At 29.7% G+C, this 14,625-nt stretch overlaps 1 protein-coding gene across 3 annotated transcripts in view; it reads left to right on the forward strand.

Moving 5' to 3' along the window:
* The window catches only part of Nab2 (Nuclear polyadenosine RNA-binding 2), a 61,289-nt gene that overhangs the window by 4,794 nt on the left and 41,870 nt on the right, over window positions 1-14,625 (forward strand). For all 3 annotated transcript variants that reach the window (XR_013016747.1, XM_076465465.1, XM_076465467.1), the window contains exons 2-4: window positions 4,455-4,497; window positions 5,349-5,463; window positions 11,238-11,278. Coding sequence is in view for 2 of the 3 variants with exons in the window: in XM_076465465.1 (XP_076321580.1) it covers window positions 4,455-4,497; window positions 5,349-5,463; window positions 11,238-11,278 (199 nt within the window). In the remaining variant the exon portion in view is untranslated. The remainder of the gene's footprint in view (window positions 1-4,454; window positions 4,498-5,348; window positions 5,464-11,237; window positions 11,279-14,625) is intronic.

The following is a 14,625-nucleotide window of genomic DNA, read 5'->3' on the forward strand; positions in this document are numbered from 1 at the left end:
AATCTTTTTTAAGCTTTTTAATAGTCATTCTTATATTCTGGCTTGGATTCTCTGTTTAGTTTTCAGGGCTTGTATGTGCCATCTATTTAAACCTTTGGCTGTTTGTTCCTTTACAATCTTTCTCCTAACTGTCTGTTCATGGATTCAGTCAAATTGACCAATCCCATATCTGTGAAGCTGTATATAATACAGTTTAAAAAGGTATTTTTGAATTTGCTGTGTGCATCTTTGTAACTCTAACAAGCTTTTAATAAATATTAGAAGTCTGTTTCACATACAACCCATTTTGTTCTTAATGTATCTTTCCTAAATGTGTCTCTGAATTTCCAGAGTTGCTGAGTCAATGTGAGACAAAAATGATTTTCTTGCTGAAAATAAAAATAATTCATTTCATCTTACAGTTTTCATATTTAATTTGCATAACCTCTATAACTTGTACATAAATGTAAAAGTTTTGTTTGTTAAATTTTTCTTTTATCTCCTATTTTCTTAGTCCTAACACTAACTGCAGTAAAATAATCAATGTAAAGTGAAATAAAAGTTGAAAAATATGAAGCAAAAATGAACATTACTATTATTTTCCTCTGCGTGAACTGCAGTATTGGTCAAAAAGTTCCAAATTATGCACATTAACACTTTCAATTACTGATGTTTTCACATCAGCTTCCTATTAATTTTGTAGTTTAATTGTTGTACTTTGAACCAAATGGATAAATAATCCTCATCAAAAGCAACTAATTGCAGCATGAACTCAATATCTGTTTCATACAGAACTAATAAAACAGCACTTAGTTATGAGGCCCTGAAGTTTGGTGATATTTCTGAATTTAGTCAGGGGCTGAGGCTGCCTGTAATTGATCCTTACTTTTGTACCTTGTTTCTACACTGGCCCCAACCCTACTTCTACTTTTTACCTCATCTTAGTCTATTGTTCTCCATTTTTTGGTTTCTTCTCTACCCAGTGTAAGAAATGTTGCACTTGTCAGTAACATTTCCATTGTGTCAAGTTCAATAGGTGCTCAACTGTTATAGTTTGAGCTTTTGTGGCCACACTTTTCTTCCCACAAAGGTGTTTTTCTTTATTTTACCCTTGGACCTTCTCTACTATTCCCTTCTCCTTCCTGCCTTCATCTTATTTCCTTCCATTCCCATCTGTGTACACTGTCTTGTAGAGGCTGTGTTTGTCACAACTATCCATTCCTTGCTCCCACTCAAAATCTTATTCACCAGGTGTTGGGGGTCAAGTTATTCTCTACTTTGATCAGCCTTGTCTTATCTGCCTGTGAGCTTGCAGTCACTAGAATTCATGCCAATCCTACTCATTCTGTGCGAGAGATTTAGTGTTTGGTGATCATGACTTTTTGGGGACTGCTTATCCCTTTGGATCACATACATATGAAGGTTATCTGTTGGTCTTTGTAGGACCAGAAGTATATCTCTCAAGATTATTTGACTACAGTGGTCTTTCTGTTCTTTTCTCCATTTATAGTATATATACATGGATGATTGAATTGATACAGTATCTCTCTCTATGTTCTATTACCTCTGCCCACACTAGTAATACCCTGTCTCCAGTAACATTAATTTCCAGCACCATTTATTTCTTACCCTCCCCCTTTTTTCAAGTAGAGCAAGGGAAACCTTTACAACTTACCAGCTCCTTGGGTAAAGATCATGGAGAATCCTCACTGTCTGGGACCTAACAACAGTTGGCTAAATAAGGGGTTTCAATCAGTTGGATGTGGGCTGGTGGTGACATCGTCAGTATAACATAGAACACATGCCATATTTTTATACCAACAACATCCCAGAATCATGTCACAGAATACTGTAGTCAGCATCTGTTTAATAGAGTTGAGGTAAACATAGCAAAAGAATGTGCCCTCTCCTGCATCTTTTGATTGTTCAGTTGAGTCAAGGTGAGCACACAGCATACACATGTACTCTTCTCCTGCAATCAACTTCTGTTCAGTTGATTTAAGCACATACTAACAACAGTTGCCCTTTTCCTGCAAAGGATGAATGTCTACATGAATTGACACGTTCACTCTTTTTATTACACACATTATGGTATGAATTCTGTGCACTCCTTTCTCAGCTAGTGTTGGTCTAAGAGTCTGATGGTAGAGTTGAAAAGAACACACACTAATAATTTCTGTGCCCTCCTCCCACAACTGCTGTTGGTCTAACAAGTCTGACAGTAAAGTTCAGGTTAACATTAAGCATAGTCTAAATCCACTCCAACCATGATATACACATTGACTCTCAGAGCTCATGTGTAGTAAGTACTTGGACAGCTATATTCTTACTCCACTAATCCATGCAACACATGGGGCTTGTTTTCTTCTTCCTTCCTTCTAGTCTGGATGAAGAGCATACCCAAGAAGAGATGAGATGCAATATCTCATGAATGTGCCCCTATGGATTCTCTCCAAGCACTTTGTAAGCACCTTTTGCACTGGACTTTTTTACCATATCAGTGTGAGATCCTAGCTTTCTGTGATAGGTATTATCACATTGGAAGCTAACATTTTCCTTGCTACCTCACATACTTCCCACCCATCCTCCACACTTTCAGTACAACCTTGTATTCCTTGCTTCATCATAGAATGAAGATCATGAGAACAAAATCATTAGCAGAAGTTAATGCTCAGTGAGGATGTATTGTAGTCCTATTGGTTAGTGGCATTTTCTGCATAATTACATCATTAGGAAGTGCAAGACAAGAAAAATGGCATGAGTTTTGGTGGGAGTTGCCTGTGGGCTACTGACATGCAAGTCTCTAAGGCAGACACATAAGGTAGATGGAGAGGTAGCTTTCTGTGTGGAAAGTGAAAATCTTTTAGAAATACATCTTCACTTAAGGGAAAAAGTAATTTCAGATAAATACTCTCCTCTACCCAGAATCACTTACTCTTCATCCCTATTTCTGATGTGTCTCTTTTGTCATTATAGCAATGAGCTGTTGACATGTGCAAATAACACATGGGAAATGTGTTAGCTTCCTAATGATGAAAGCTTATAGTTTAATATTAATTGCGTTATAAACTGGCACAGTATTATATATAAGGATGGGAGTTTCATTCAAAGGCTTGCTGCCAAAAAATGTCTAGCAATGATGCAAAATATTAGTTATCTGTTCTTGTGTAGAGGTGAAAATGTATATGAAATGAAAAATGTTTTTGGATAAAGAAAATGTTTATGTTTCCTGTCGCAACATATTACATTCTGTGAAGTGGTCAATGGTACTTGTAAATGAATGAATAAGTGGATAGCATACACACTAAAAAGGGCCCATCATTAGTGGGAAGGCAAGGTAGATGGCTGCCTACTATGGCAAAATCTTAAACTTTTATATTAATTTTACTTTCGATAGAATCAAATATCTCATGCTCATGTTACGTGCTCTACCATTTTTTACTGGCTCAATAGCTATGTTTGATAAACACAAACTCTGTAATATCATCAACTTATGTATAAAACATGCTTCTCTTAAGTTCAAGAAAAGATACCTTAAAGAAGTACTATGCAGGTAAATAAAGTGAGGTAAATATAGTTCTTCTAAATCTAATTTGTTCAAAGTAAGACAAAGATAGGCCTTCTAAAATGAATTTTACAAGAATTTGCCACAATCTATTTGTGATATGTTATATATATATACTGTTATTGATAATAATTATGTTGGGGTTCTGCTAGAGGTAGCATTTTAAACTCTTGCCTATTGAAGCAAAATACCTAAAGCTGGACATGATTATATATTTTAAATTTTAGAAGAAAAAAGTAGCTAGGCATAACAAGCTTTAAATTAGACTTGTATGATGTTGTAAACAATGCACATGGTGAAATATTTTAGCTAAATCAGAATAATAGATATGGATTTCTTTTTGTATTTGATGCATTTTTGAAACAAGTAATGTTGGCTTTTGTTTTAATCTTTGGATAAATTCTGGTTCTACATGTAGGACTGTATCTAGTTTTTAATCTCTAATTATTAGGAATTATAATGAGCTTGTTACAGCTACAGCATCTAATGATTAAAATAAGCCTAGTTTGTTTAAGAAGGGTAAAAATTTAAGAGTTTTCCTACAGAAGATACTAATATTATGAAATGATTCTTGTTATTTCAGGTTCAGAAACTATATACTTTAACATAACAAGAACGAGTGTCACAGTTGATAATTTAGAAACTTTGGTCTTGTGTATGTACATGTGCAATTTATTTTTCTATGTGTATATATACAGTGTAAATCTAATATATCGTAACTATAAAGAACGATCCAAATAAGATTATTCATACACATGTTTTATGTTTATGGAAAATGTATAATAAAAATAACTTACCTTATTTTAATGTTAACAAGAAAAAGGTACAAAAGTGTGATAGGTTTTAACTAATTTGTTTTAAGTTTATTGTGCAAGTTAATCCTTTTTGTGATGTACTTTCTTTTTTGCAGTCTGTGATCAAAGCAAAGTTAGTGGAACTGGGAGCATATGTTGGTAAGTTTTCTTAAGTTAGAATTACAGATTTGGTTTCATAAGTGATATTTTCATATGTATGAACCACATTCATTATTCTTGTACACATGAATCTGTAAAAACTGGAAAAGCTAGATTGTAAAGTATCATCAGACATTAACGTAAAGGTAGTAAACAAGGAAGTAAAGTTGTGTTTTATGATGTAGTTACTGATGTAAAAAGATGGACAAAATTGAAAAAAAATAATATTATAAGAAGATGAGCAAGTGGGTTCTCTTAAGAAAATTTGTAAAGTCATATAAAAATGTGTTTTCTTTTCTTTTCTCTTTACAAATTTAGCATACTGTATGTTGTGTTCTTGTGGCTTAAAGAGCCAGCACATGCGCTTACAGTGACAATTCAAAAGTAAAAATTAAAAACTCTTATATGTAGCAAGAAGTTAAACACACCTTGAAAATAGCAAGATTCAACTGCTGATTAGTTATAAATATTCACTAAACGTACCCATGTTACTTTACTGGCAACACTAAGGTGGAAAAGAAAAATAAGAAAAGTAGTACAATCCTGTTTCTTTTGTCAGTTTTATTTTTAAACTTGTGACAGAAGTGAAAAATATTTGTAAGACTCCTGGCATGAACAAAATGTATCAGGTGTATTAAAGTAAATGCTGGAGTGATATTGTAATTGAGAATACAAAAACTGTATATGAAAACATGCTGTAATAAGTATATTCTTCATTCTTTTGTACGTTTGTGCTCACTCATTCTTGAAATATTTTGTCAGCAACTGGTGAAATTAAAAGTATTTTGGCTATAGATGTATAGTAAGTTTGTACTGTATTCTGACATGAAAATGAAATTTTAACATTTCAGATGATGAACTTCCAGACTACATTATGGTTATGGTCGCTAATAAGAAAACCAAATTGCAGATGACAGAAGATTTGTCTTTATTCTTAGGAACAAACACAGAAAGTTTTACTTCATGGTAAGATGGTGATTTTGTAACAGTTGATATTTTTGAAAGAAAGAAAAATACATATACATTCTTAAATCATAACTGTTTTAATACATACATTATTTAAAGCCATATACAATAATTCAGCTACAGTACATCAGTTTAAAGAAGTGTATGTTTGCAATTACTTATATGCAAAACCACTAATGAATGGTTTTAGATTTTATCAATCTTGCACAGAGTAGTTAAATCACTTTTAAAATGTTTAAAACCAAAATAGCTGTGTTTGAAGGCTATTTAAAATCATAGTTTTAAGTAAATAAATTTTGACCAGATTTTAATTATTTTATTTTATTTTAAAATCACGTCAATTCTAAAATTAAAGGTGAACAGTACTGTGACTTGCTTTATACCTACATATAATATATCTTAGTACATTCAACAGTGTCTTGCAATTGTGGAAATATTTCACTTTTGATTTCACTCAGATACTTAAGAACTCTTTCAAAAGGTGCTGATATTTTAACAGTTTTTTATGAAACTTACTCTACCTGGCAATTAACATCAGGGCAGGAATTCTGCAAAGATATTTAACGAGAGTGCTAGATGGATTAGAATATTATTCCAATATCTACTAGAAATTACCTGATGAAACAAGATGCATTATCCCTTGATGATTTGATCATAATCTGATTTTCTACTTTTTTAACATAAGCTAAGAATTTGAAATGTTTAAAAATTCCAAGCTTAAAAGTTTGTAACCTGTATTGGCTTTTTGACTATTTTGAGCTAGTTGAGAAAACTGTGGTGACCCTACTCAAATCACTACTAGTTTGATCAGCTGGTCTAGTGTAAAGTGGATAATTTCTGATAGAGTAAAATACAACCTCTAACAACCTACAGTGCTTTACAAGCCAGACTGCAATATCTGTGTATTTTCTGCTTATGATTATTGTGGATCTAGCTCTAACCTGGAGACGCTTGTTTTCTTCATCTTAAAAAAGTTACTTCTGTCTGAAATATATCTATGCTTCCAATAAAACAAAAAACAATCTGTATAAATGTTCCATTGTTAGAGTCATGTTGACCTTTATACTCGTAGCATCATTGTTAAAAACTCGCAATTAAAAAAAAAAAGCAACAATTATTAATATTCAGTTCCAAAAATGATACCCTTTCCAGTCTCAAAATTACAATAAAATACAAATAACTTACTTTATAGGATAAAAATTAGTAAAATAACGTTTGATGCTGGAAAAAGTCTCATACACTCTGGATGTTTCAATGTATGTTACTGCATTATCATCAGGAGTGTAATGTTTTGCAAAAAAAATAACAGTTATTTATACAGCTACAAGATCACCAAGTTACTTATTAAAGAATTTCATGTCATTTATTGATAACATTTCCATTGGGTCTACCGTCCTTATTCAATAATTTAAATTTACTCTTTTACATTTAATTACCCATTTTGTGACAGGTCACTGGTCAGAGGTCATGTCATCTTGTTTGTTGACTTGCATTCACTTAGATGAAACATTTATATTTTCATGTTATAATATGTAGTTATTCTACCATGGAAAAAGCATAATTTATATTTTCCTAATTTTGTTTATGATGCTTAAAAGGTTGGTCAAATTGCAAACACCACATAGTTAGAGTATAGAAAATAGCATATTAAGTCTCACTGAAAATAAACATTTGAAATGAATTTAAGAGGTTTTACAGATTATGTAAATAGTATTTGAGATTTTGGGTCAAAGAATAGCTTTTATAATCATAACATGAAGGTTTGGCATGGCCAGGTGGTTAAGGCACTCGATTCCGAGGGACCCGAGTTCAAATCCCTCTCACATCTAACATGCTCGCCCTTTCAGCATTATAATGTGATGGTCAGTCCCACTATTTATTGGCAAAAGAGTAGTCCAAAAGGTAGCAGTGGGTGGTGATGACTAGCTGCCTTCCCTCTAGTCTTACACTGCTAAATTAGGGACAGCTAGCACAGATAGCCCTCATGTAGCTTTGCGCAAAATTCAAAACAAACAAATAAACATAACATGAAATCACTTTGCACTTAGACTAGTAATAAAACAGACTATTTTCATAAACAAATCATTAGTAACAATATTTCATTCAAAGTCTGATTGATTTTTGTATACAAAATACTTGTAATCTTTACTAAAAGTCAACCAAATTTTGAGAAGTTACACACACTGTATCAAAGGTTATAGTGCAAATACGTAACATGTGCAAATGTATAGACAAACTTGTGTATGTTATAACCATAGGTTGTACTAAGATGACAATATTTTTCTCATTGAATTGTGTTCTTAGTTTCACTGATATGTTCTGCTAAAGGTGATATAATTGTTTTTAACATTTCTTTTGTGTTCATTCATTCTGAATTTGAAATTTCTTCTAGTTTGTCCTATGTAAGCTTTTTCACATTCTCATACACACACGCACACACACTTTTTTTTCCATTAAATCAATTTTATCTTTAAGTGTATTAATAATTTGGCTAAGTTTGTTTATCAGTTGGTATATCAGAAAAATATTTCTTTGTTTTTAACTTTTTTCATTATTTTACAAGGTAAGTCAGATGTAAATGATAGTAACAAACATTCTCTTACTTTTTTTCTGCATATGGTTTTAAGTTAATATTTTTGTCTCTATGTTTTAGTTTTTCGACAGCTCTTTTAATAACATCATGATGAAAACCTCTTTTTGTTGCTATGTTTTTAATTAATAGTAACTTCTTAATATTACACCATACTGACTACAAAATTTTAGTATCCTCTCCACATAAGAGTAAAAACAGTAGTCTTTTTTGAGAGTTAGTGTGACAAGATTGTTGATGTGGGGGAATGATTACAGAGAAAGGTTTATCATAAGTGGTAGTTTCCAATTTATCCTAATTTTTAACCCATTTAAACATCCAAAAAAGTTAAACAACTATTTGTCTCATCTTCATAATTTTATCTAATACAATTTTCAGTGCAATTAAGATAATTTGCAAAATTAACCGGCTTATTTTTACCATGTTGCCAAACAAAAATGTGTCATTAACGTACCTAACCATACTTTGGAATTTTTATCTGCTTTTTCTTGTGATTCATTTTCAAAACTGTCCAGAAATAAATCATATAATAATGGAGATAAAAGAGAATCTGTGATTAAACCTTTGTTCTATTTATAAATTTTGTTGTTAATTTGGAAAAAATGAGTTTTCAACACAAACTTTTACCAGTTATACATATTCAGTATTTTTATGACTGAATTGTTATTGTCTTTTAGTTTTTTCTCAAAATATGCAATAGCTTTTTGCACATGTATTTAGGTGAACATTGACACAACATCAAACAAAATTTTGATCTAAAATTATATGCTCAATTCTTTTCACAAATTTAAATGAATTCTTAATTTTGTTTTATTTTTATCCCTTAAAAATAGTTTCTTCACATATAAAAATTGCTGCATTATAATTTAAACTCTTAATATTGGGTACAATAGGCCTGAAATTGTTACACATTTTTATGAACTTTAGGCAGTGCATATTATCTTGGTAAAATAAAGTTCCTTGGAGTCAAACTTTGCTTTACATAAGGTGTTAGAGTTATACAACTTTTAATTTTTTCTTTAACTGTTGTATAAAGTTTACTTATAGTATTAACTTTAATGTTCCCATATGGATCTTTCAAAATTTCTTCAACTTTAGAATTATAATTATATTTATTAGGAATTATAGTTTGTCACTCTATCAGCCTTGCAAGTGACAATGTATTGTTTCTTTAAACTCTTCAACATTTCAAGATCCATTTTGTTATTAATTTTGAACTTAAAATTATTTAATAAAATACAAACAACAACTTCCAAAAATATGTTTTTCACTACTTAATTTTTCAAGTCAGTTTAAATTTCAGTTATGATATCCTTAAAAAAAATTTTTTTTGACCAAATGAAAAATTTAAACTTCTCTTCAAATATATTAACTGTATTTTATTTAGTAATAATTAGATTTACTTATGACTTTAGGGTTATTTAAAAAAAAATTCTCAACAATAGAACAAGTGTATTAATTTTAAATTCCATTGTATTTTTTGTATAATGACCTATTTAAAAATTGTTAACAATATATTCAAACACAACCAAATTGGCCTGTGCTTCTTATATTAAATCCTTCTTTTTCCATATATGGAAAAATCTGGGATGAGCAACATTAATAATCAGAAAGAGGAAGTTGTCCTAACAAAGCTCAACAGTCATTCAATTCATCTCACCCTCTTCTACAGGAAATTGGCCAATGAAACTCCTTTTACTTTCTTTACCTTCTTTTATTGTGTTTTGGTTCCACTATGAAATTCAGAAGTAGAACTGTTATAGCTATGGTTTTCGTTTTTTTTAGTGTCTTTTTAATAACAGACAGTGCCAAGTTTTATTTTGTTGTGTGCTTACCTGCTATTTTAATTCTAGATCATATTTTAACACTACCCCAAAGCATTATATTTATTATCCTTTTCATTTACTACATTAAAAAAAACTGCTGTTGTATTTTTATTGTTTGAATAAAAAAAAAGTGACATATTATATACAGCTTTCTACTAACAACCAACCCACTGTCTTTAAAATATTGACATTTTATATTGCATATGTATTATGTACATGAGGAAAACTGTAGGTTCTCATCATGTTTATATACAAGCTTTTGCTTAAACAACTTTTGTGTTACGTGTTTGTATTTGTTATTAAAAATTATAGTGTTTGTAAAACCTTACATTTAAGTTGTTTTTCTCCACTATAAAAGTTTGTGTCTCTGATATTGTCCTTTTCATTCTAGTTTTGCATTTAGTTTACATAAAGTATTGAATTTTGGTAACTATTCAGTGTAAAATAAAGTGCATTGTTTACAAAATACTGGAGAACCTGCAGATTTTAAATGTAGCTTATTCTGGCATTTTCATGGTTTGATTTGTGTTTTGTACTTTATATTTATAATTCACACTCAATTTTGAACATTAAATAATAAGTTTCAGATTTAAGGGTAGAGAAAATATAATTATTATGAGTTCCGAGGTCTAAACATTTTTAATAAAAAATGTCTCAGAAATCTAAATTTAATTCAGAATTTGATTATCTTCATGATATTGCAAAATACAATATACATAAAGTTTACGATGCAGAATTTCTTTCAACTGAATTATATATGATAAACTATCTCAGTTGAATTTTTACAAAATATTATGTATAAATATATCATATGTTTAAAATGTTTCTTGTTATATGTATTACAGTTATAATACTTTATCTCAACTTAAGAAATTGAGCTGATTAACAAAAGAGTAGGAACTTAACAATAATGTTTAATTTTTACAGAATATTATATATAAATATACCATATTTGTTTAGATGATCTGTTATATGTATTACAATTATAATACGTTATCTCAGCCTAAACATTGAGCTGATTAAGAAAAAACAGGAAATGTAATAATAATGATGGGGCTATTGTATTAGATACTGATTCACCTAATTATATTCTTTTCTTTCATGTTTTCAAATTTTAGATTTTAGTTTTTACAGTCATGAAGCAAGTTGGTTTGAAAATAACTTCTAATGAATCCTTGTACATGTTTTCTTAACATATTTCTGATTTTAATCTGCTAAGTTGAAGAGTTTTTAATGCTTGTATACAAAATTTGCCTTTTATATTTTAACTTTGAATCTTCTTTATTATTTTAACTTTGAGAAAAAAAAAAGATGACATCAACTTCAAGCTATAATTTTTTTTTTTTTTTGTCCAATAGGCTTCATGGAGTGTTGGAACACCTACAGAAAGTGACATTTGGTAAGAAAGAAAATATTTTTATTTATAAACTAATTATTCAATCTTGAATTCAAGGCTAGGACCCTTGAGTCCAAAGTAGAGGCTAGAAACCTTCCAAATTAAGGTCACTGTCAAGGCCAGATTTTCCAGGCCTTGGAGAGACCTTTTATTTTTTCTGTTTCAGTTGTGGACTCTGTATTGAATTCATTGATGTTGTTGTTGGTTTTTTGGTTTTGGCACAAAACTATCCAGTTTTGAGCTTTGTCATCTGCAGTGATTTGAACTCAATATTTTAGCAACATACATCCAGATATTTAGTGCTAACCTACCATGACAGTTGATTCATGAATATGCTTCTTCATTTGAAGAGAGATTAAACAAAAAAAATCATACTTATTAAATCCAGATTTAGTCCTCTTAGTCACAGGTGCAAAATGTTGGGGAAAAGGAACATGTAACCTTATGAAGTCGTATGCTGAAAGATATGTAACTTGAATTAACTACAAAACAAATGGTGTGGTATGGTAGTTATAGTTATATAATATTTTTTATCGGTTACAAACACTTCATAAGGTAGACATCATGTTTTTATTCTAATCCCACCTTTGTTGAATCTTCACAAATAAGAAAGTAGCTATGACACTTTTCATAAAATAATAGCATTAAATTTATTAAACACTTCAAATAAAATAACTGTGGAAAAGGTGGCATAATGAAATTAAAAACACACTTTTACTCACCCTTTTTATATATTTTTTAACATATTCCACGAAAAAAGAGGATTGCATTTCAACAGAAATAAAAATATAAAGTTGGTCACTATCAGTAATTTCCTTTCCATATTGGGTAGAGTTGCAAAACTAGTAAATTAATCATATTTAGACATTAACAGCCTGAGACCTCATTTTAATTTGCCTCTTTTGAAAATCTCATCATTAATTTAGTGTTAACTTAAGCAAAAATTATAACAATACACTAATATTGAGATTTTTGTTATTTTTTTCAGAATGAAAAAAGCTCCAGTTACAGTGTGTACACATTTGTTATTTTAATAAATAAATAAAAAGTTGCATAAATGCTGTAAATGATCAATAAATATTTTAAGAAATTATAAAACTAAATTATAAAAAAAGACAGTTCACACAAAAAACACTTATTGAATGCATGCAACAGATGAAAACAGATTCATTTTCTGACTTTACTGATTAATCCTTTCATTATGAGTTGGTGGAATTGACCCAACTTGTAACCTTGAAGGTATCCATGAGAATAATTATACTATGATTTTTAATAATATATGCATACATTTATAATATTTTGCAGGTTATTAGTAAACATTACAAAGCTCTTGTGCACTAAATATCAGGTTTTTGAGGTAGGTAGTAAGATTTTGCAATTAATGATTTTCTCATAAAATATCTCTTTCAGAATGTTGACTAACCAACGTGCAGAGTAATTCTTATTTTAAGATTAAAAACACTTTTGTACATGAGAAAATTTTCAAATTTCACATATGGAATCTTTGTAACTTCTAAATAATCATCAAATGTTTTTTAAGAAAAAACTTTACCTGTTGTTTTCATTATTAAATCAGAATTTCTATTCATGTTTGATAGATTTGACTGATCTTATAACCACCATGAAAAATTAGGAAGTAAATATAAATTATGCTTTTCTTTTTCTAAAATGATTACAAATCATAACAGGAAAACACAAATGTTTAATCTAAATAGCTTAAATATCATAACATTATACATTTATATATAATTGACTTTTCAGCCATTGCTGGCTAAGGTAGAAGTTACAATGATGCAGCATACATACATTTCACGTTAACATATTCCAGAATATAAAATTTACCTTTATTTAGTCTTTACAAAGTGAACTGTCTTGGCGGTGTTTTAATGGACTGGTATTTTGTAAAATACAGTCACATTTTAGTTATAATATGATATATATGTATATATTTTATTTTTGTTTTCGAGTAAGATTTTAAACTTAATTTTCTGGAAAGATAGAATAGTATTTCTTTGTACTCATTGGCTGCTTATTGAAGGTTGCTAAGCTTTAAGAAATTTTGTATGTGGAAGATGTGAAATGAAATAATTGTTTTTAGATTTTATATATATATATATACATTTGAATGACCAAACAATAATAAATATCAATACCATAGAAATGCATTGTAATTTATCCTGTTTAGTAAGGGAACTGTATATGAGTAAAAAAAAAGGAATTTGTAACAAGTTAAAGACTCAACTTATCAGCATGAAGGCTTGTCTTGAAAAAAACAACAACAATGCCATTATATTTGAAAATGGCTGGGAAAACCACTTGGATATTTTGAGCTTTCTCTTTGTTTTCACATGTTATATAGAATGAAGTGTACATAAGGGACTATTTCCAACAGTTGAAGGAGATGAGCAGGCAGGGGGGGGGGGGATTGTGTTTGATTCACTGCATTAATAATATCTCGCATATAGAAAAGATAGCTTTTAAATTTTGGTAATTGGAGTTCATAATTTGTACCAAACTATAGACTTTCTGTTTTGACATCACAAACATATAATCTGAACTAGTGTTGTGTATGTCATACCATATGATGTACACAAAAATCAACAATTAGGTGTGTTTTTAAATATTTAAATTTAAATTAAGAAATTAAATAATGCACAGTATGAACTTAATGACATAAATTTGTCAAGTTATAGCTGAATGAAATTTTGAATGTGAGTCAACAAATGCAACGACATGGCCTTTGATTCTTGACCTATAACAGTAGGGTTAAATTTTAAGGTACATAACACAAGTGTCTGAATTTTGAGGGGAACATAAAGGGACTTTAAAAAGTTGAATGAGATGTATGGAATTTAACAAATTTTTTTTTAAAATAAATATTACTTGGGCAAAGCATATTTTTTCTACTTTTCAATTTTTTCATTTACAAAACTCTAAATTAGAAAATCGGATCCACTTGTCACATTCTTTCTTTCACAAATTTCCAATAGCTCTCTCTGACATTTTATGCTATATTATTTATAACATATAGAAAGCCAAAGTTTTCATATGTTAAATGGTGTATTATATTATTTATGTACAGAGAAGTATCTATTTCTTTGTTCAGTTTCAAACTTGTTCTAACAGTAATTACATCAACATTAATGCATAGTTTCAAAGCCAAAAAAATGATAAATATTGGACATTACTTTTTCATGTTATTATTTTGTGTTCTTAGGTGCATTATTTAATTAAATAAAAAATTCAGTGTAATCGCAACGTTAGTGTAAAAACATTAGGCTTTAAGTTTTATGAACAAGTGGCAGCAAGACCTAAATAAGTACTGTATTTCTTGTATTTCATCTATATTC

Source organism: Tachypleus tridentatus, chromosome 10 (genome assembly GCF_004210375.1).
Source record: "Tachypleus tridentatus isolate NWPU-2018 chromosome 10, ASM421037v1, whole genome shotgun sequence".
Lineage (NCBI taxonomy): Eukaryota > Metazoa > Arthropoda > Merostomata > Xiphosura > Limulidae > Tachypleus > Tachypleus tridentatus.